At 35.3% G+C, this 24719-nt stretch overlaps 1 protein-coding gene across 11 annotated transcripts in view; it reads right to left on the bottom strand.

Annotated features, from left to right (window-relative positions):
- Positions 1 to 24719, bottom strand: part of DENND1B (DENN domain containing 1B) — a 244500-nt gene that overhangs the window by 55282 nt on the left and 164499 nt on the right. For all 11 annotated transcript variants that reach the window (XM_070501653.1, XM_044762634.2, XM_044762641.2 and 8 more), the window contains 2 exons: positions 18013 to 18138; positions 5821 to 5922 (listed from right to left, as the gene is read on the bottom strand). In XM_070501653.1, the coding sequence (XP_070357754.1) occupies positions 5821 to 5922; positions 18013 to 18138 (228 nt within the window). The remainder of the gene's footprint in view (positions 1 to 5820; positions 5923 to 18012; positions 18139 to 24719) is intronic.

The raw sequence follows: 24719 nt of genomic DNA, 5'->3' as shown, positions 1-24719 counted from the left end.
AAGGCAGCACTTTCTCAGAGGGAAACTTTCAGTGTTTCAATGTTAAGTATGCTGTTTATTGAAAATATCTTTAATCATGCCTTTTTTTTAGCTTTTATCATGAATTTTATGAAAACTTTTTGCACCTGTTGTGATGATTTTTCTCCTAAAATCAGTTAATGCAGTGAATCACATTCATAGATTTCCTAATGCCATTTAATGTCTGGAATAAATGTAACCTGCTCATGAAATAGTATCCTTTTTATGCATTGCAAGAATTGGCTGCAAATATTTTGTTTAAAGTTTTGTATCTGTAGTCATGAGTGACACTGGCCTATAACGTTCTCTTCTCATGCAGTCTTAGGTTCCGGAATTGAGAGTGTCTTAGCCTTATAAAATAAACTGAAGAGTGTCTCTTTTTTGCTATAATCAAAACAGTAAGTTTTTGGAATTCAAATTGGAACCACTTGATTCTTGAACATATGGAAGAATATCCCTGTCTTATGTAGTAAATATTGTTTAAATTTAATCCACATATTTACCCATTTATTTTGTTCTTCCTTCCTTCTTGCATCTCAGACCTTCCATCTTGGATCTGAGAAAACTTTCCTTCTCCCTGAAGTACTTTCTTAATGTACTTCCTTACGGATTTCTTTCTGCTTTTGGTGTAGTAGTCAGGGTTCAAGCAGAGAAGCAGAACGAGTAGGAGATTTGATTGATTGATAGACAGACAGACATACATATACATATGAGATTTATTACAAGGAATTGGCTTACATGATCATGGGGGCTGGCTAAGCAAGTCTGAAATTCACAGAACAGCAGTCAGGAAGGAAAAATCATGGCAGACCAAACCCATAGGCAGAGGCCGAAGCTATCATACACAGGTGGGATTTCTTCTTTCTCCCAGGGAAACCTCAGTCCTGTTTATAAGGCCTTCTAACTGATTCAAATAGGCCTACTCAGATTATCTAGGATAACCTTCCTTATCTAAAGTCAAAGGATGAGAGGCTTTCATTACATATGTAAAAATACCTTCACAGCAACACCTAGTTGTGTTTCATTGAATAACGGGGGACTGTAGCTTGGCCAAGCAGACACATCAACAAAGCCAACACAAGGAGCAAGCTCGGGTTTTGTTGGGAAACGTTGCTACATCACTCTTATAATTAAGAGGATTGTAGTTGGCATAGGATTCTACGTATTTTTTCTCAATACACTGAAGATATGGCAGTATCTTCTAGATTTCATTGTTGCTGACATGATGTCAGCTGTCAGTACGTTGTTCTTTGAAGGTAATCTGTCTTTTCTCTCATGTTGTTTTTAAAATTTTCCTCCTTTATTTAACGTTTCAGAGCTGAATATACTGCTTAGGTGTAGATTTCTCTTTATTTATTCAGTTTGGATATGTCAGACTTCTTAAATTTCTAAAATGGTGTATTTCATTGCTTCTGGCACTACCCTTTCAATTATTGTCTCTCCTCCATTTTCTTTCCCTCCTTTTAGAACTGATTATATGGATTTTAGACATTTTCACTCTACTCTTTATGTCTATTAACCTCTTATATTTTCTACTTCTTCATCTCTCTGTACCATATTCTGGACAATTTCTTTTTCAAATATATCTTCCAGTTCAGCAAATCTCTCTTCACTTAGATCTGATCAGCTGTTAAATCCATCAATTTCCTTTAATTTAAACGAGATGCTTCCTTAACAAAAGTTTGACACATTCTTAAAACTGGCTTCACATTCCTTCAAGTTTTTATGCCCTGAACATTTTTAAAGCTTGTCTTTTTTTTTATTTATTTATTTAAATTTTTATCTTTTTCGGATGTGCATCATATTTCAAATTCTGGACACATTACATCACGTTCACCACCCGAACACTAATTATAGTGCATCCCCTCACACGTGACCCTAATCACCCCTTTTACCCTGCCCACTACCCCCCTTCCCCAATGGTAACCACCAGTCCAATCTCTAATGCTATGTGTTTTGTTTTTTTTTTTTGTCATTTTTATCTTCTACTTATGAGTGAGATCATATGGTACTTGACTTTCTCCCTCTGACTTATTTCACTCAGCATAATACCCTCGAGGTCCATCCATGTTGTCACAAATGGCTGGATTTCGTCATTTCTTATGGCTGAGTAGTAGTCCATTGTGTATAAATACCACATCTTCTTTATCCATTCGTCCCTTGATGGGCACCTAGGTTGCTTCCAAGTCTTGGCTATTGTGTATAATGCCACAATGAATACAGGGGTGCAGGTATCTTTATGCCTTTGTGTTTTCAAGTTCTTTGGATAAATACCCAGCAGTGGAATAGCTGGATCATATGGCAGATCTATCCTTAATTTTCTGAGGATACTCCAAACTGCTTTCCATAGTGGCTGCACCAGTTTGCACTGCCACCAGCAGTGAACAAGGGTTCCCTTCTCTCCACATCCTCTCCAACATTTGTTGTTTCCTGTCTTGTTAATTATAGCCATTCTGACTGGAGTGAGGTGATACCTCATTGTAGTTTTGATTTGCAGTTCCCTGATAGCTAATGATGTTGAGCATCTTTTCATAGGCCTGTTGGCCATCTGTATTTCTTCTTTGGAGAAATCTCTGTTCAGATCTTTTGCCCATTTTCTAAGCTTGTCTTTTATTTCTTCGAACACCTTAAACACAGCTTTTTATATTCTATTTCTAATAATACTCATATGTAAAGTCTTTGCAAATCAGTTTCCATCTGCTACTTCTACTAGTTCTCATTCATGATTTGTTTCCTTGGATATTGAATGATTTTTCACAGTGAAATTTCTGTTTGGCATTTTAGCTGGGAGAATTCTTTGGTACCTGGATGAAGGTGGATTCCTCCAGAGAGGATGAGTGTCTGCTTCTGCCTGGGGCCTGAGGACACTAACAGTTTAGGGTCACTTTGAAGTTGGCTTAGTTTGTCAGAACAAATCAGAAATTATTAATTCAGGCTTCAAATTTCTGCACAAGCTGGCCTGTGGTTACTCCTCAGTGGCATGTTTTCATCCCTCCTCTCAGTACCCGTGCTGTGGATGTACAACCCCCAGGAAACAGGTTAAGGGAAGGGGCACCATTACTTCTTGTTTACTTTCACACTAAGGCATCCCAGATTTATGGGAGTCAGGTCTCCTACTGCACTTCTCATCTTGGAAAGTAAGCCCTGGGCTTTGTCTGCTGTGCCCCCTCACCACTAGAAGTTTTTTAAATCCTGAATTTTAAATTGTTTCATTAGTTAGCTCTGGACCCTTCCCTGTCATATTATCAGGAGTAACAGTTCACTTTAACTCAACTTAAAATATATGTTGCTCTCCTGGGTCCATGTTCTCTCAATTTTGCAGCATAAGCACTGCCAAATAGAGAACCTGAGTAATTCTTGAGCTATAATGGATCACAAATTCACAGTAATGAATACTAATCATTTGTAACTAATAAATATTTTTACATTATTTCAGAAAGATCAATAGCATCTTTGAGGATTCATCTATATTGATAATTTTTCACTGATTCCTATTTTGTTTCTATTTTGTTTTTTTTTTCTTCCAAGCTTTAGTGATGTATAATTGGTATACAAAGAACTGCATATAATTAATTGTAGACAATTTGGTGAGTTTGGACATATGTATACACTCCTGTTACCATTACCACAATCAAATTAATAAACATTCCATCATCTCTCAAAAGTTTCACTGTGTCCCCTTTGTGTTTTTGTGTTTGTGTTTGTGGTAAGAATATTCACATGAGATCTACCCTCTTAACAAATTTTTAAGTGCACAATACTGTATTGTTAACTATGGACACTATGTTGTACAGCAGATCTCTAGAACTTACTCATCTTTAGAAGTTTGTGAAACTCTCAAAACAAGAATCTTTTAAATCCTTTCAGGACCATCTTCAAGTATCACTTTCTTAAGCATCATAAAATGATATCAAATTTGAGAACATGGTCAACTGGAACATGTAAAACTAGCCAAGTTGTCCATATGATTGGTTCTACTTTGATTGATCATTTTCATATTTTATATTTAGCCTTTTTGAGCAAGTTACACTTTTCAAAATTCCTGCACAGATTTGTGTTTTGCTAATCTAATTGTTCTATGAGGCAGATGCTAAAATTTATTGGGCTTCTACAAAGTGTCATGCACTGTGCTGAGTGTATATGTATTTAATTCACACAAACTTTATCACAACCCTGTGAGGGAAGTGGTGATACTTCTATTTTAAGGAAAAAATAGACACTTATGAACAAACAGCTATTAAGTGATAAAGCAAAGATTTAACTCAACTCTACCTGACTCCTAAAAAATATGTTTTTTGTAACTACGTAAAAATAATTTACTGTGTCTGAACTTCATCAAATGGTAAGACTCTAGTTACAGAATCTCATGGTCAAAGAGAAGTAATAAGTTAAATATTCTACCCACCCATTCAATCTTTCATTCCCATAAAATTTGATCTTCACATCTCAGTTTTGACAATGGAAGGTAGTACTATCTCTTCTTGACAAATAAAAATACAAAAAGGGTACTGCTACGTAACTCAACACGCATGCATTGGATGACTAGTTTGGGACTGCACTGTGCTACATACTTCAGCATTTATACAGACTATCACTTGCTCCTCAACACAACCCTTAAGTATTCAATCTACATTGGAGCCCTCCAGGGACAAGAGCTCCAAAAGTAACCCACTCCAGCTCTGGAAATTCACAAGACACCTTTGATCTTGAAACCCATCAAACGTCATCCTGCTCCTTAAGGCTATGTATTAGATAAATCTAAGCTTTCTTTAAGGTAAAACTTCACATACTGGAAGACAGTTACATCCCCCTCACAGAGTATATTCTAACTCAAGATTATTTTTTAAAACTTCCTCAGAATATAGATAATAGTATTGGATTTGTCGCCATGCTTATTTATTTACTTAACTAATTTGAAGGTTATTTCAGGTTATATGGTATCTTTCCTCCTAAGAGTCCAAAGGAATTTCTATTAGACTGTCAGTTACTCAAGGGCGTTACTCAGTTTTTATTCAAGTTTGCATCCTGGCCCTGAGCACAGTTTATGACACAGTGTAGGTCTTCAATAAATGTTGAATTCACATAGCTAACTTTACACTTAGAATTGTCACATGGGATAAGAAAAGCCAGTGTTAAGAACTTAATTTAAATTATGTAGACAGAAACTATGACAAGCCTGAATTAGGGAACTTGCGATCATCACACAGTGGGATGAAAGCAGCAGCACATCTCAACTTTCTAATGTGAAGCTACTGCTGTGAAGCAACTGCTTTTTGAAATGGCAGTTATATTTTCTAAGCCAAAAATCAAGAAACATAGTATGACTATAAATTTTTTCTGAATTTTGAATTTATTATTATGAAGCCTTACAAAGTTTAAAAAGTTACATATTTATGAATTATTTTTATAAACTGGATTACACAGGGACTGTCCTATAAAAAATACAGTTTGTTTACCAAGTCAAACTACCAGACCAAAATAACTCCTTCTAGGATGACTGACGTAAAACTAGTCTTGTTGCTTTTTGACTGTGCATGGATACTGTTCCTCAGTGAGAGCATCAGTTTAGCACTTTTGATGAGGAATTTTTTTAAATAGGGAAATTATTGTTACATAATATTTCTGGAGTACCATGCCATAAATAGCCAGAATTACAAAAGGACGAAAAATTTCTTGAAATTCTAGCAAAGATATTACTCAGGGTTTAGACATAATTTTATAGTGATAAAAATGTATTACGCATTTCTGCTCCATTTCTGTAACTTTCCATTACAGAAGAAAAATGTGGAGGTCCACTCTTACCTGCTTAAAAAGTTGGAGGTTAACTGCAGTTTCCAAGAATTGTTTCATCAGACTTGAGCGGTGCTTCACGAAACTCTCCTCACAGAAAGTGACGGGCTCACCCTGGAGAGAAAGAAAGAATTTTAGGGTGTCAACAGTCAGTCAGAGAGAACCAGTCTCTCTAAAGAGACACATGGAGAGTTACAGAGGAAGTGTAAGACACAAATCAGCTTCAAGGTGCTTAGAGTCTAAAGGGAGTCAGACTCATACGCAATAGGCGGATTTCTGGCTAGTAGAAATGTGCCTCCACCATAGCTGCCTAACCAAGGATCCCTTGGGCTCTTAAAATTGCTCAATGTCACTTTCTAAGTAAGATTAACTCCCCTAAAAACAAAGATTTAACATCATTAGAGGGAATTACGAGTATTAAAAACAGCACGCACACCTGACAAAGTCCAACAATTATACTTTCATCTTGATTAGAAAACATTCTTAATATAAACTTTGCATTATTTTTGCCGTTTATATTATGATAATTAATTTATTTTTAAATTAATTAAAAGGTCTTACAATCACATTCTCTTCATGATTGTAGATACAATTCCGATTGGACAGTTTCTAGGATAAGTCTCCACTTGGGATCTGCCTTAATTTACCCTATTTGCTAAGTAATCATAACTTTGTCCGTGTCTCGTGGTAGCTTATGCTCCATTAAATGCTCTTCCTCCTCCAAATCAGCAAGGACTTAAATTCCAAATACAGATGCCACTTGTTCCATTTACTCCCGTACATGATCTCAGAAAATCATCACTCACCGGCTGATCCCTACCACGTGCTGCTTCCCTCATCAGCCTGAATGGTCCCCTTACCCGTTCAGTACTTATGAAGATAAGTGACTGAACTTTATGACCAAAATGAAACAGAGATTAGTGACAATGATTCGTTATGAGTCTTGTAGCAATCTCTATGTCGCAGTAAAAGGAAAAAAGTGAGCTTGTTCACCTTCTAATAGAACTTTGAAAAAATATTAATTATAATTTAATTTTAAGGAAGAGTCAATGCCTTGATTACAGGTATCTGTAAGTAAAATTCTGAAAATTGGTTCTCCCATGAATAAAATAATGAAACTAAGAATCTGTAATTCAACTGTTACCACTGTTTGAAGGAAACTAATGACACCACAAAACTGCACTGTTCAATACAGTAGCTATCAGTCACCTGTAGCTATTTATGTTTAAATTTATTAAAGTTAAATAAAACTAAATATTCAGTTCCTCAGTTGCACTAGCCACATTTGAAATGCTCAGTAGCCACGACTGTCTTGTGGCTACTGTATTAGACACACAGAGATAGAACATTTCCTTTATCACAAAAAGTCTTCCTGGATGGCACTGCTATAGAAGAAAGAAAATAAAATTCAAACAAATTATTAGAGAAGATAATTCAATAAATCTATCAACTATTGTCACCTATCACCAGCCACCAGTCAATGATCCATAATAAAACTTCCATTATAAATTTTTATACTGATTGTTGCCATTCTTAAGTGTTATAGAATGATTTTTAAAATATATTTCTTAAAAACTGGATTAATTTATATAAGTATATTTTGAATAATCAAAATACACTGTATTTGCCACTATCATAGAACTTACAATCTAACAGAGGGGGGAAAAAAGCAACAAACAGGCAATCCCATTAAAGATAAAGGTCTATTGTTTTTGTATCCCTGGTATTATCATCAGATTTAGTTACATCAGGAGCACAATAAATGCTTTATAAATGAATAAATGAAATAGCCAGTGACCTAAGCTCTGCTCCACATGACATATTATCTTTTCAAAAGTAAATACAAATTTTAAAAATAAATAAAATCATTGCCGCTAATGTCAGTCCCAACTACATCACTGCTATTACAAAGTGATCAGAACTATTGATAATTTTAGTTTTCATTTGATAGATTTTTTTCTCCAAACATGAGAGATGTATTTTACTAACATCAACCATCTGTCTAAAAGTTTCATTAACACTGCAGAATACTCTTCAATTCAAATAAAAAGTTCTATCTCCAACTGAAAAGTTTAGACTTCCTATGTGACAAGCAAGCATTTCTTTTGATAAGAAGGAGTGGAGGGCAGTGGGATGGAAAATCTCAAGGTGAGGGAAAACGGATGAGAGCAAATTCTACCTATGCTTTCTCAAGACTTGGGTATAATTTAGTCATTAACCAATGTGAATTATGCTGGGAAATCTGTCCTCATTAATCTTTTAGCAATTGATTTCAACCTTTCAGGAGAAAGTTCGGATTTGCTGTCCATTCAACTTTTGGTAACAGCAACCATGGTAAAAGCTTTGAACTGAACCTTCAACTGATTAACACAATTTGTTTACTAAGAATGTCTGATAATAACAAAAACAAAGCCCAGACACATATTAAATTCTCTCTCAGGGGAAAGAAAAAATAAGTCTTGATTAGTAATGCTCTAAAGTTTCGTATTAATACACAGGAGTCCCAATTATTGTCATCCTTCGGGTGGATGCTATGAAACAGATTATAAATGACTCCCTAGTATGAGTTCTTTTAAACCCAAGTCAAGTTGAATGGTATGATAAGAAGGAACTCTGATTAGGATCTTCTGATTTATTTATGATCTGATTAAAAATGAGGATTAGGATTGAGTGGTTTTTCAAAAACTTTTGTGTTCCAAGTAGGGTGACTATATGTCCAATAAATTCCCAATTTAAGCCTGTGGTATGAAAGATTTCATTTGGGGGCTTATGTGGCTTCAACAGAGGAAATATGAGCTGGTTTTGAAAACTAAGGGAAGCTTTATGAAACAAAGATGGAAAAGATAGTCTTGAGAGAGAACAGACACAGACAAAAAGAGAGTAGTGTGTGTGGAGTGGGTATGAATTAGAGAAAGCACCTAGTGGCTAACGGATGTGAATTACAGAAAGTACCATACTGGAAAAGGCCCTATGTGATGTTCTAAGACGTTAGTTATCTTCTTGAAGACATCAAGAAGCTCACAGAAGTATCTACTCAATGAATTGATACGATTATATTTGTGTTTTAGTATGGAGAGTTAATAAGCAAGAGGAAATAATGGAAATAGGGAGATCAATTAATAGTCAGTACGATATAAATCAGGCAAGAAAAGATGAATGAGGTGGTAGAAAGGAAGAAATAGTAACGACTCTCATTAGTTAACACTTACAGGGCACTTATTACTACTATGAATAGTAATGACAACTGCTAATGCTTACATAATACTTATTATGTGCCAGGCATTGTTGTGAGCACTTTACACATATGAACTCATTCAGACCTCAAGCTTATTGTCTTACTTTATACATGAGTAAACTAAAACTTAGAGAAGGCCTAAGTAACTTGCTCCAGATTGTACAGCATGTAAGTGGTAGAGGTAGGATTCAGACTCAGTCCATGTTCTCAATCTCCAAATATCCCATTTCTGAGTATCCAAGATAATGTGAAACATTTTATTCATTCCATATCATGTAATCTGTAAAAGTACAATGGTCTGTGATTATGATTCCATATCACAGATAAGGAAGCTGAGGCTCAGAGACTTTAAGTAGCTTAACCCAAGTTGTGAGTCTTTGAAGTTCATGTGGTTAACTACACTGCTAAACATTTCATGGCAAAATCAAAAGGACTCGTCTATCAACTGATGTTCAGCAGTGGTTCTTAAAGTGTGGCGCAGGGGCTCAGCCCTTTTCACAGGGTCTGCAACATCAAAACTATTCCCATAATGATGCTAAGACATTATCTGCCCCTTTCACTTTCATTCTCTCCTGAGATCCAGTGAGTTTACCAGAGGCTACGTGATGTGCCATACTGTAACAGACTGAAAGCAGAATCAAATATGATAATCCAGTCAACTTTTTAAAGCCAGATATTAAAGAGATTTGAAAAAATGTAAAATAATACCATTCTTCTGGCATTATAATATTTTGTTTAGAAATATAGTTATTTTTCATAAAAATGTGTTTTATGTTTATCTGTAGTGGGTTTGTATTGTTTTAAAATAAATTAATAAATATTTAAATTATTCTCAGTTTTAATTTCTAATATGGTAAAGAGTGAAGGATATACCCCACACAAACAAAAGGTCTTTGATGTCCTTGATAATTTTTAAGAGTGTAAAGACATCCGGAGACAAAATGTTTAAGAACTACTGATATACAGGAACAATACAAGTAGAGGTCAAAGATGACTTGAGATTTCTAGCTCAAGAATCAGAAGATGATATCATTTATTAAAGACTAGAAATACAGAAAGAAAACCGGGCTTAAGAAGAAGTTGATAAACTCAATTTTGGCATGTGTCTCTCTTAGGTCAGATCCTAAGCCAAGCCTGAGACAGGGATTCTTGTTCAAGTGATTTGTTGGTGGAGAACTCTCAGGAAGTAGCTATTAAGGGAAACAGGATGGGGCAGGGGACAAAAGGCAAGCAAGAATATGGCCTCAGTTGGAGACCAGCTTCAGCCTGAACCCATGGAAAAGCACTAATTGTACAGCAGAGCTGACCCCACCTTGAGGCGAGGAGGCCAGTCTCTTATACCGTACATCCATCAGTCATTCCATGCAGTCTTCCCTGGTGGGAGCAGAGGGGGAGAAAAGGGGTGTGCCCGGCAAAGCACTTCCCATTTAGTCAAGGGCAATTTTTCTTTGAAAAGGGCACCAGCCAGGACAGAGCATCTGGGCAGGGCACCAACAATATCTGCTAAAGCATGCTAAGGCAAGCAAGGTGCCTGAAGGGCACACGGAGATATGTAGTACAAATGTTTGTAAGTGTCAAGTTCAGAAAATGTGCTGTTAAATATATATTTAGGAATTATTTGCATAGAGCTAAGTATTACAGTTAAGCTTATCACCCTACTCAGGGAAAAAGATTTATGCAATTGAGAAATATTCATCTATAACCTATTTTTAAAAGTTATATTGCTCATTGTCAGAAAAACTAAGAAAATAATACATGACTCTATGGAGACAGAATAATCAGGTAGAAACACAGCACGGTGGAAAAGAAAATCTCTTCATGGGAAACGTCTCACATGATGGAAAAGTAACTCAATTTTTGTTCCATGGAACAGTGATGAAGCAACAGAGATGAATCAAAACCCAAATCAGAGGCCGGCCCCCGGGCCGAGTGGTTAAGTTCGCGCGCTCTACTTCAGCAGCCCCAGGGTTTCGCCGGTTCAGATCCTCAGCGTCGACATGGCACCATTGATCAGGCCATGCTGAGGCGGCATCCCACCTAGCACAACCAGAGGCACTCACAACTAGAATATACATATATACACCGGGGGGCTGTGGGGAGAAGAAGAAAAACAAAAGAAGATTGGCAACAGATGTTAGCTCAGGTGTCAATCTTTAAAAAAAATAAATAAAAACTGAAATTATATCAATGGAATGTTACAGAAGGGCCATGGAAGGATATTAGGAAAATATAATGTTTACTAGAGTAGGAATGAATTCCATATTACAGAGTAGAGAACCACGCTTTCCAGAAAGGAAGCAACAACATTACTTGCTATTACACTTAAGTATCATGTCAGTCAACACATATTAAGAATGAATCAACAACATATTAGGTACTCTATGATGAGGCTCACTTGGTAGTTTGCAATTAATAATAGTAAAAGTACCAAAGTTCATACCTGATTTACTCTTTAAAACATACTAATCAGGGCAGACTCAAGATTATCCATAGAATGATGTCACACTCAGTCACTTGTATAAAGACTAATAAGCAGAAAGGAAAGAGGTACCACTGGAGCCGGGTATGCTAGGAACTGTATGTCACCGTTATCTGATGGTATTTAAATAAGACCCATCAACTAGTTGTGGCAGAAAAATGACTTAGAACTGCCCTCCAGTGGCATAAATCTGGTCTATATGGAACACATGATCTGCCTCACAAAGTCTCGAATTACTTTCAACAGAAAGAAGTAAATTCTCCCTCCTCCCTCTGAATATCCAGAACCTTTTGTGTCTTTCTTTCAGTACTTTATTTTCTGCTTTGTATTGAAAGTTATTTTTATAAATCTTATCTGTGAATTCTTGAGGTTATGACTAAATCCGTATTCATCTTTGCATTCCCCATAGTACCCAACAGAGTATCTTGCATTTTGAGTGTTCAATAAATCCCCGATAGTTACTATTTGAATTATTTATACAGGATAATTAAGGCACAGGTAAGATATGGGTGAGATGGGGCTGTTTGTCCTGCTCTAATATTATGCTCAGCTTCAGAGTGATTATCATTATTGACTTAATATAGTAGTTTTGTTTGTTTTTAACAATGGATATCTTTCACATTCTACATTGTCCTCTGGAGTAGGAAACTTAGCAAAAACAAGAAAATACTTAAAACATAGACTAGGATGTATATGACTTAGTAAGAATCCATACTGAAACAAAAGTAAGGTATCAGGAAGGATGAATCTACAAAGATGTGAAATATAATACAAAGCATCAACATAATACTTATTCACTTCTTTAATGTACTTTGACTTCATATGCAATATCACTGTTACTTAAGGAATTGAAATAAAAATGTCTACATATTGACAGTATATTTACATTTTTAAATTTCTGAAAGACTCTGCTATTGGTTCTTTCATGAAAATATTCAAATATATTCAGGTTCCCACATAAAACAATAATAAAAGATTTTTCAGGTTTTATATTTATAGCATTTTTCTTCCAAGTGTCCCAATGCTATTATTATGTAAGTTACTGCAGGTCTACTCTCTGAGTTTATTAACCATGAAAAGAATACTTTCTTCTATTACTGAAACCTACTGATGAAAAAAGGGTCTCGTATTCAAATCATAAATTTTAATCATTAGTAGCAGCAAAATCTTCTCTTTGTACATATTATTCTGTGAGTTTATCCTAAAGTTATTATATCTGTTGACATAGCTATTGATGTTCCATTTGCCTATGATTCAGAAAGTTAAGACGACAAAAATTAATTTTTTCTAAACTAGACACAGCTATTTCTAGAGGGAAAAATACCGTGTTTTCATGAAACATATCAGAGTGACGCAAACCCTGACTGTCAAAGTCTAGTTCTACCCCACCCACAGGAGCTGTGCGGGACTTTTACATTCTCGCTAAAGCAATTAGGCAAAATTCCCTCTCTGCTAACCATAATAATGCAAATGAAAAGGAAGTTCCATAAAGGCAACCATATTCCATCAGAAAGCCAAACACACACACATTTCGTTGGTGGCAACCATCTCTAAAGTTGAGCTTGGGTAATGAGATGAGCAGAAGCCTAAAATGTTTTAGTAACCATGAACTGTGAGGCGTGAGTAAAAGGTGCTTTTCAACTTGGATTTTTAAATCTCTAACAAGTTGACAGTTACAAATTTGTTAAATGGAAGCTTTAAGGCAAAGATTTAGTGAATGGCCACATAAATTACGGATGCCAATCCTGTGCTTAAATTGATTGAGTTTAATCACAAAATACAACATTCCTTACTGATAATATTTTAAAGAAATATAATCCAAAAACATGTCTGAAGGACAACACTTCCAACCTCCCAAAAAGAGCGCCAGATTACTAACCAATCTTTATTTAAAAGTAATTTACTTTTTATCCATGAGCAGGGCTCACAGCAGCCTAGAAAACCTTGAGTGACTGAAACAAATGACAGCACTCTAGGTAGTCAAAGGAACAGATCTGAGTGTTACTTCTCTGCTCTGAGACAGGATAATCAAGTATGTGCCTTTGGATACTCTAAGCAATGTTTGACTCAGGCAAACATTTCTTTAGCATTAGCTGTTGGTCAAAAATTTAACTTTTATTTTTAATAGCTTGTGACACAAATGATACACAGAGGTACAACTTAATACCCTTTATTAGTTATTTAATGCAATCATTTAAAAGTATTCTCATATTTATGACAATGTTTTTCTTTTGGGGATCAGAAGAGGGTACTTTATTTTACTTATGTTAAGGGACTTTCCTTACCAAATTTACTACTTACAAAATGTCATTTTTAATAGTAACAGCTAATATACAGAGCACTGACTACTTGCTAGGCACTGTTCTAAGTAACTTATACGCATGAACTCATGTTATCCTCCTCTAAACAACCCAATAAGCAGTATTACCTTTTTTGTTTTTTCACATGAGGAAACTAGAGCACTGAGCAGTTAATTTGCCCTAAGCCATATAACTAGTCAGTCCCAGAATGGGGATTTGAGCCCGTCTGTCTAGTTCTAGAGTCTGTGTTCTTATCACTTTTACTTCAATTTATTTAGCACATTTATTTGATCTCACATTTTTTATTCTTAAATAGCTAACTTGCCACTGGCTAAAATCTCAAAAAAGCATAATATCCATTATTTCACTTAAGTCACTTTCCAACAACTTGAAGGAGTTTTAAATTTTTCTCTATAATTAAGAGCAGGTACAATTTATTTGTCAACCACGCCAGTGTGTCACTTAGAAAGTGTAAAGTAGGCCCTATGTGAAAAGTAACAACGTATTTAGTTATCACTCAGACATTCTAAATGCTTGATTTATAAAATAAATTACTCTTTAGCAGTCTACAGCATATGTCTTCAGTATCTGCATGTGAAAATGAACATTCGGATCATCCTGGAGGGCCTTCCCACCCAGCTCCATATCCACTGGTTCCCAGTGCTACTGTGGAAGACTGGCGGGAAGAGGCAGTTTGAGCGGTGCCAGTTACTCCAGGTAGGCAAACCATAAATGGAAACAGGGTAATCACAAATTATTTCCCCCACTTATAAACACACTATGAGATGCCTACGCCATTTGTTTCTTTTGAGAAAATTCCTAACACTTTGTATCATTTTAGTCTTTCCATAAGTGTACACTGAATGCCTTCCCTGCATCTTCATTTAGAAGAACTGTGTGTTCAGGATACTTATCTCAAGGTGTGCAAGAAATAATAATGGAGGCCAGATAGAAGAGAAATATGCCACACTGAACCAAGAGTGGGACTGCAGGAAGTGCAGATTCAAATTCAGGCCCCACTAGTGGCTGAGGAACCTTAGTAAGGTTATTTAAACTCTATGAATACCATTTCCGTCAACTCTAAAATGAAAAGGGTAATATTTTGAAGAGTTTATCTAAAGGACTTATCATTGCCTGGTACCCAGTGGGTGCTCAATGGTCAGTTATTGTTTTTGTTTTTTTTTCAAAGATTGGCACCTGGGCTAACAACTGTTGCCAATCTTTTTTTTTTTTCTGCTTTATTTCCCCAACCCCTACCCCGTACAAAGTTGTATATCTTAGTTGCAGGTCCTTCTAGTTGTGGGATATGGGACGCCGCCTCAACGTGGCCTGATGAGCGGTGCCATGTCCGCACCCAGGATCCGAACCCTGGGCCGCCGCAGCAGAGCATGAGAACTTAACCACTCGGCCACGGAGCCGGCCCCGTCAGTTATTGTTTTAATAGCAATTAATAATTATGAATATCAGTAAAAAAACAAGAACTATAATAACATATTTAAAAGGGAGAAGAAATGTGTTAAAGAAAATAAGTATAATTAATTCATAGAAAGAAATGGTCAGTATGAACTACAGCTTCAAGGACCAGGAAGGAATGAGATCCATTAAAAGCGAGAAAGATACAAGCGCTGTCAGGAAGGAAGGACATTATAAATAAAGGACTGGAAGCTGGAGAAGCCTGGGACATTTGGAGCCTCAGGTGGCATTCTCTGCGTTGAGCCAGAGTTTAGGAAGAAAGTAAAGGAAGACACAGATTGCTGCCCACTGTAAGGGCCCTGAATGCCAGGGGGAGGGAAGGACCCTGAGACCCTGCTCAGTCACAGGCCTAATCAGCAGGTTTAATCTTGTGAAATGTAAGGGAAATACTGGTTCATTTCTATATGTGTATAAACAATCCTGAAATTTTGAAATGTAATACCTAATTAAAGAATTCATATCCATTTAAAGCTATGTAGTAATTTTTCCCTTTCCAATTGTACTCTAAGAGCTAGAGAACACTACTGCAATATATTTATGAAAAGAGACAAAACCATGAAAAAACTGTAACTTCTAAATGTGGCTCTTTTTTTTTTACATCAGAACATATATCAAAGATATATGCCTATTATATGTGTCCAAAAAGAGTTCATAAAATAAAAAGTAAATGCAGTTTTAATAAATTAGAATACAGTGTAATTTGTCAAGATAATGCCTAAAACAATAAAAAATATTTTATACACAAAGAAATATATTGTTTTTCCTTAAAAACTATTTCTTTTTGAAATAAATGGAAAAAACTGTCTGAATACATTCAGTATACTTCAAAATTTAAGCTTTCATTCAAAGACTGAGTCAAAAGAAACGTAAAGGCATACAGAAGGAAAATACTGCCCCCCAACTCCCAGAAAGAACTAGCAGTAAAAAAGGAAGCAGAAAACATCAAACACAAAAAGAAAAAATGTGGAATAAATCAACAAATAAATTTATAATAAGATGCAATCAACAAACCGGAAAGATATTCTATGATGAAATTACATATTTTCCCAAAGATATTGGGAATTTGGCTTTCAATATTTTTTTTTTAAAAGGCAAAGTCATAGAAATCTTGTACCCCTATCTGCTCAATTAAGCTCAAAGGAGAAGAACATTAAGCTATAAAAACTATAGTAATTAATATTAAAAATGGGATATTTTTATAATTTCAACCAACACCTAACACATTGATAATTTAAATCATTTAAGAAAACTTTCTCTTCAATTTGCTTTCCTCAAATGTGAAGTCTTTATAAATTTAAAAAGGAAAATGAAAAGAAAATTTGCTTATAAAGATTAATAAGTATTTAAACATGGAAAATTCAAGCAGAGTGATACTTTTAATTTTTCCTCCTGTACTGTAAACTCAGAATCAATCCCTCTTTAAAAAAATTTGACAACTTAATCACTAATCTTGTCTTTCAAACTCATTTTTATGCTTTAACTGATATTCAGTAATATGAATGCTCTTTGCGTATGGATGACTGATTTCCATTAGGATCTATAACTGTCAATAATTTTTTAAGACTCGCCCATGTGAGATATGTATCTGTGTAGAGTACTATGAGTTCTATAATGCTTTAAAAACTATACACATATTTCAAAGAGATCAGCGTGCAAATTAGACATGTCCTTAACTCGACACAGCAGCTGATCTGCCCATACCTTTAACGACTCCTTCTAATAACTCAGTAACTCCTTAGAGGTATAAGACACACTGGGTGGGAACTACTAATTCGGAAGTCAGTTTAGAAAGGATATAACCCATTCACATTTGTTTAGTGCTTTACGGTTTGTGATAGGGTTTACACACTAATCCTGAAAGGCAGACCGGGAAAGTATAAGAATTTTCATTTTACAAATAAGATCAAAGTCTAGAGAGAGTAAGGAAAAGGGTCAAGGTTACACAGCTTAATAATGGTGGAATTTCTATCAGACAGCAGGTCTTATTACTTATTACTACCTCAATATTTTTTATCCATTATAACTTATTTATTTGGTCATGGAAGGACAGTGTAATAATTTTCATAAAATCAGACTAACATACTTAACAAATAATTCAGAGACAAAAACAAATATATTTTGATTTGTACCTTTGAGACTATCTAAAAACTTGGCTACAATTATACATAATAATGATTTTTAGGGTATTAAACAAAAAAGAAATGGCCAAATGAGCTAGGATATGCTAAATAGATAAGCCCTCTTAGAAAAATGTTATGAATTAGGAAGACAATAAATTTCTAAATATGGCAAAATTTTCAAGTTCTAATATTTTAAAATTTTCACTTTGTACTTGTCATTTCTAAACTCATTAATCTAATGAATCCAACTGTCTGGTTAATTTCTTAATGATCTTAACAAGATCAAACAGTTACTTTAAGATGCATTAGCACAATTCATTAATTAGTTAAGAGGTAAGTATTCCAACTTCAGAACGATAAATAAGGTGATATGCAAAAGAATGTGGGAAATATTACCTAAAGGCTGCTAAAAGAATTAAAACCAAAAAGTCAATAAATTGGAGACAGAACGTAATGTTTTAAAGCATATTATTCTGGATTTTAAAAGACCTTTATGATACTTTTTTAAGGTGTGATATTAAACTGCTTCTTTTTTCTGCCCCATTCCAAAGAACCATAAAAAAGCAAATTAAAATAGTGATGAAATAAAACGCTTACAGGTTTGTATCTCAGTGCATCTCTGTAGGATCCAAACAAAGCAGCCTGTGCCCTAAGGAAGGCCCTGGCTACTCCATCCCCCGTAGCTGTAGACTGCTTCTTCAGTTTACTTTTCAGGGCCGAGACCTGCATGACGGAGAGGAATAGTTAAATTAACACCTCAGAAATTGGTACAGCGAGGTACGAACCCAATCAGCAGGCAAACCACAGTGTCTGCAGGTCAGCCAAAAACTCATCCTCCTCCTGATAGCTTATCTTTTTAACTGCAGAGAGCACCTGCTGGTCTGTTAATTGAAACGAAAGCAGGAGCCGATAGTAATGTGCTAATGCAAATTGGTTTATGCTCTCTTTTTTTCCCAAGGCCTTTTGACATAAATAAGCTTTAATTATTTTACAGTAAACTGCTCGTGAGCCACTTTTCTGCAGATTTTTAGCAATTACAACATGTGTCTACTTGTTCTGAGATGAAGCCGGTTGGGTACAGTTCATTTCTCCGATATAAGGTTATTTGTTACAGGTCCTCCAGGATCACTTACCATTTAATATTATTTTTGGAGGCCTCATTTGCATATGTAATTTTCCAGTCATTTGTTGAATAGTTTTCACCATTATTAGATAAAAAAAGGGGAGAGAAGTTAAAGTTATTGAGAACCTACCAGGAGTAAAGAATTATGTTATACAAATTGTTATGTATTGTCTCATTTAACCTTCACAGTCTTCTAAGAAAGGCATTCATATTATCATTTATGAATGAAGAAATAAGAGCTCAAACATGTGAATCAATCTGCCCTCACTACATAGCTAATAAGTGGCAAAACTGAGATTTAAACCCAGTTCTGTCCAGTTTTTTCCACTGCTATATGCTGGTTTTAAGTTCAATGTCATTGCCTTATGAACCAGTAATCAAATTAAAACATTAATGTTTTGGGGCCAGCCCAGTGGCATAGCGGTTAAGTTAGGTGCACTCCACTTCAGTGGCCTGGTTTCGTGGGTTCAGATCTCAGGTGTGGACCTACACTGCTCATGGAGCCACACTGTGGCAGTAACCCACATATAAAATAAAAATGGGCACACATGTTAGCTCAGGGCCAATCTTCCTCACCAAAAAATAAATATATTAATGTCTTTAAATCAAAGAAAAACTTATCTAAAAATCTACATAATTTTAAAAAGCACCTAAATTTGGTACAATTTTCATATATTTCCATACTTTAATTTCAGGTTCTGTGTATTTTAGAGAATGCACATTACTTATGAACGGCCCCTTACTGAGAAGTATTTTGTAAGTGCGATCATACTCCTGACGTATACTTTTATTTTTTAAGGGGGAGATGATGTGATAGTTCCTATGCATCCAACTCATTTGAACAATTCCTTTCACGCATAATAAAAAACTACACCCTGTACATTTAAAAAATATTGATGCTCCTATACATTTCTCATCAATGCTTTATATGGGAACATGAAGTCGTGTAAAAAATCTGTTTTCTTGAGAAAAAAATCTGATGGGAAAAATTCTGACTGGATTGCTTCCTTAACAGAGCATGTTCTTATCCTTACAAAACTACCAGATAACAAAGTAATGTTACTTCTCCTTTACATATATATGCAAAAAGGAATATTTTTATTTCTTTATGCAAGCAGTCCTGACTACTCTTGTAGATGATGATTGCAATTGAAGTGTCAACCTAATTAACAACGAAACTTTGAATAATGCTAATGAGAAATGAACACAGCATCAGAGGAAAGACTAGCTCTACAGGTGATAAACCTTCACAGTAGTGACATTTTCCAGTGTAAAGTCACAGTTACTGTGATCTGATCAAAGGAAGAGACCCCCATTGGGTCCAATTATAACCATAGTTTTGAAAAAATTATTGAGTTATGATGTTCATAATCTATGCAGAAAGGCCTTTGCAGATAGGTCTTCTCCCCATAGCTGTGATCTTTTCAATTTCTATCCAAGCTCCATAGATTCAGATAAAAGTTTAGAGCCTAATTCATTTAGCCCACAAAGTGCATAAACCAGGATTCATTTAAGAGGAAGTTTTTATTATCAAAATCTAATCTCAATAAATGCACATTTTTAGGTAATCCACATATTCAAACAATAAATATAGCTGAAGGATGCAAAATCGAATCTTCTGACAATGTCTTTTATTCTGAAGTTTGTAATGTTTTTAAGTTTCAAATACCTTTAAAGAAAAAACAATGGGAATGAATACCAATACACGTATTTAATTATCATCCCCCCAAAAAGGCTTATGATGGAAGGAATATGATTCTAGTCTTTCAAGGTATTACAAAAATGGGTTATTTTTAAATTTCTACTGTAGAAAATAAAGAACATATTTAAAAATGTCATGTCTTATATTTTTGCAAAAGAAAATTCCTCAAAGTGTTATTTTTCTACAAAACATGAAACTGACAAGTCACTTCTCCACAAATCAAGTCTTAGGACAATTACAACACATACGTTCCAGAGAATGGAGGCAAGTCAAACTCCTCCTTAGCCTTTGTTACCCCGAGTCCTTGACTGTTTAAGTTATCCAGGATACTAATCCCATTGCCACAAGCCCTTCCTAACGAAATCATAAATACGTGGTCTTCACTTCCGAAATCAGTCAATGACAGTTCCCGAGCTCCCTTGGGACCTTTGTCGAAAATAGGGAAGAAAAAGAAAACCCTTGTTCTAGAATTGTGCTGTCCAATACAGTAGCCACTAGATATACAAGCACTTGAAATGTGACTAGTCCAAATTGAGATGTGCTGTCAGTATAAAATATACACCAGATTTTGAAGACTTAGCACCCATAAAAAGGAAAAATAGTTCATTAATAATTTTTATATTGATTACATGATGAAACAATACTGTTTTTAATATATTGGGCTAAATAAATTATTAAAGTTCATTTCACTTATTTCTTTTTACTTTTTAACATAGCTACTAGAAATTTGGAAATTGCATATGTGGCTCATATTATGTTCTATTGGCCAGTGCTATTCTATGGGAACATCCTATCTCATTTCATACAGACCGGTGAGACTGACAAACAGCCTAGCAAGAAATACGCTTACATTTTTCCTTTGCCTATTTCTAATTTATTTCAATTTTTACAAACTGCATAAAAAGAGTTTTTCCTTGACCTACTCTAGCTGGGCTTCGACTATCAGTAGATCTGAGATTGTTCCTGCTTTTCAGAGAGCAGAAGGATGGCTGAGTTAAGTGTTTCTATATGTACAAATGAATGCTCAAAAACAGCCAGTAAAAATGAAATTGTTTTTAAAAGTCAGAATTAGATACAAGGATATTACTCTAATATAAAAAGATTGTGTCAACCTTGCTGTTTTCCTGTCCTTTAGATCACTGGAGTAAATTATCAACAGTTACTATGGCCCTTTGCAGTGGTAATTAGCTTTCAGCAGTTTTTACCTATAAAAAACAGTGATGTCTCTTCTGCACATTTTCAATACTTGGTCTGGGAAATAGCATTTTCTGCCTTAGTTTTCAAACTTCTAAGTTTAATTATGAAATAAATGTATATCTGCCCATAAAATCCTAAAGTTTAGACTCACACATAACTCTAAATTCAGAAAAACATTTGGAACCTTATTAGTCACACGGCTATTATCACACAATCCTATTATGTGATACTGAAAAAGTATCAACTGATACTGAAAAGGTATCAATTGTTTTCTCTTTTTATTCTTAAGAAAGTAGGCAAGCTTCAATCTCCAATGGCTAAAGATTACTTCAAAACTTATCTTTTATTTTATTATGACATTTTTCAGTCTGTAAATAAATTATTTTTTGTCTAATGAAGTATTATACTAGACCCAAAAAAAGTTAAAACAGTGAAAAGAATTTCAGAAACAGATATCATTTCATTGCTCTTATAAAATGCTTCAATTCCTTTCATACACTGAGAATTCAGGCCTCTAAGCAGCCATCCAGGGGAGAGTTACAACCTGGGTTTGAGCACAGTGGGAGTTCACTGCAACATGAATAATATTACCACCAACTCTCCACTTTTACCCTCTTAGCACTAAAGTGACTATGAATAAAAGGAGGGAATTACATGAGTAAACATAGCAAACAGGTATAAATTAGAACAGTGCAGGCCACATGCACACAGTCTGAGTAATGAAGTAATTATGTCAACTGGGAGTCAGGAAGGCAGAGTATATACAGGAGCTGAGTTTTTCAGAGAAGTAACAGATTTTTCTCTTGACTTTTAGATGCGTATTTTCAGGAAAAATAAACTAACCACTATACCCAGAATTTTAAATTTTACTTTTTACGATCGCAAAGAGAAACATCAAGGTAAAGAACAGAAGGTGAAAACAAATGTTCAGAAATAATATTTAGATAACTACACAACTTAAACACCCTATGATGTTTTTAAATATCTCCTTTCACATAACTAAACCACACTTGAGAAACTACATACATTTAGAAAAGTTAACGCTCCAAATAATCATATGCTTTAGAAAAAAGTTACACAGTTAAAATCTTTTATTCTCCCATGAAACATGTTATGGTTATCATATGAATCAGATATTAAAATCCTATACTTCTTTAATCCTTCTAATGTTCAATTTTTTAAGAAACAAAATAGACCCTTCCCTCTTAATATAATTTTCTAACAAGCTGCTATTTAAGGATTAAAACAGGAACCTTTAATATTTATTAAATGAAAAGCATAGGATACATTTGCAGAGGGTATCATTACACTGTTTCTCTGTATGCTTAAATTACCTATCAAAATCTCACTAAGATGCTGTCATCTCTAACTGTTTTCCCTTCAGAGGCATCTGAAAATTAAGACAACCAAAACTCCTCTTAACACTTCAAAAACACCTCAAGCTCAATGTCATGCCAGTGTCTCTAACATCAATGCCATTTCCATTCATCCAGTTGCTCGAAAAGGAATCTTGATGGTCCTCTTCAACACTTCATCCTTTCTCAGTTCCCATATGCAATACATCACTAATCCCTGTCAGCTCAACCTCCAACAGAGATTTCAGATCTGTCCACTTTTGTCTAAATCCTTGCCATTATCAAGTCCAAGCAACTATCATCTCTTACCTAGACTGCGGCAAGAGGCCTCTTAACTCATCTTCCTGCTTCATTTCTTATATCAAATAATTGTCAGGACCCAGAATTCAAGATGATATTTTTAGAAATCGAAGTAGATCACCATACCTCTGCTAAAAGCCTCCAATGAATTTCCAGTAAGTTCAAAGATCCTTAACACGAACTACAGGTCTTTTATGATCTCAATCCTGCCTCTCTCTACAATCTCATTTTGCCTAACTCTCTCTTTTCTTCATCTTACTACAGCTACACAGGACTTCTTTCCACTTTTTGAATTTGCCAACCTCTTCCTCACAGCAGAAGCTTTGTACATCCTGTTCCTCCTCTTCCCACTTTCCTTGGTTTACTCATAGTCGTCACTCGGGCCAATTCTGCAAACAAATGTTTTGACACATTGAGCTTGACTAGACCACAAAAGGCTGATCTGAGTTTGTAGACTGGGAAAAATGGCATGTCAGCTTGGTTACAATTATTTTCACTTCAGCTTACTTATGGAAGAGATGGCTGTCAGTCCACTAACATCCACTCTCCCTTTCTTTGGTAATAGAAATCCTAAGTTTTGACTGGTGCCTGATAAACCTAGCTGGGTTAACCCAGTTATTTCCAACATCCCTTGTGACTTGGTGTGGCCACATGGTTGGGCTCAGACAAATGGAATGTGAGCTCCAGGAGGGCAGTGTATATACCATCCTGTTCACTAAGCTCCTAGCACAGTACAGGCATATAGCAGGTGTTCAATAAATATTTGTTGAGGGGCCAGCCCCGTGGCCGAGTGGTTAAGTTCTCGTGCTCCGCTTCGGTGGCCCAGGGTTTGGATCCTGGGTGCGGACATGGCAACACTCACTAGGCCATGTTGAGGTGGTGTCTCACATGCCACAACTAGAAGGACCCACAGCTAAAATATACAACTATGTACTGGGGGGCTTTGGGGCAAAAAAAAGCAGGAAAAAAAAAAAAAAGAAGAAGAAGATTGGCAACAGTTGTTAGCTCAGGTACCAATCTTTAAAAAAATAAAAAATAAATACATATTTGTTCAATGAATGAATGAACAAATTAACAATTTATTCTAGGAACACTTTTACATTAATTTCTCTAGTTAACTGGATCAGTAAATCTGTGATGGGGCCCAGGAGCATAATTCACCAAGTCACTAGGATAGCAAGATTTGGGAACTGTTATTGTGACAGTGCTCACAATATCACACACACAAAAAGTCTATGGAAAAGTCAAGAACTTAAAGGACTAGAAACAAATGGGAAATAACTTTTAAAGCCAAAATCAAGGTCTTTACATTTAAAAATATATATATATACATATTAGCAGTAAGAAGAGAGAGAAGCTTGCTATTAAGATGATTCAGGAAAAAAAAAAAAAAGACATTTGGAGAAAGGCTAGGTAATTTAGTTGGAAATGAAAAGCCATGAGAAAACCAAGGAACTTCAGGAGCACTTACGATCACTAATAAGAACAAACTGTAAATCAACTTCAAAATGGCGAAAGCACAGAGATACAGACAGGAGGCTGCTAGCGCCCGGATCACTGCAGCGGGAGGGACAGGTTCTCTCACTCAGCTGAGAGAAAATCACAAAGATCTTTTAAATCTTGGGAA

The sequence above is a fragment of the Equus asinus genome, chromosome 30, assembly GCF_041296235.1.
Source record: "Equus asinus isolate D_3611 breed Donkey chromosome 30, EquAss-T2T_v2, whole genome shotgun sequence".
NCBI lineage: Eukaryota > Metazoa > Chordata > Mammalia > Perissodactyla > Equidae > Equus > Equus asinus.
This window is presented reverse-complemented; position numbering and strand designations above follow the sequence as displayed.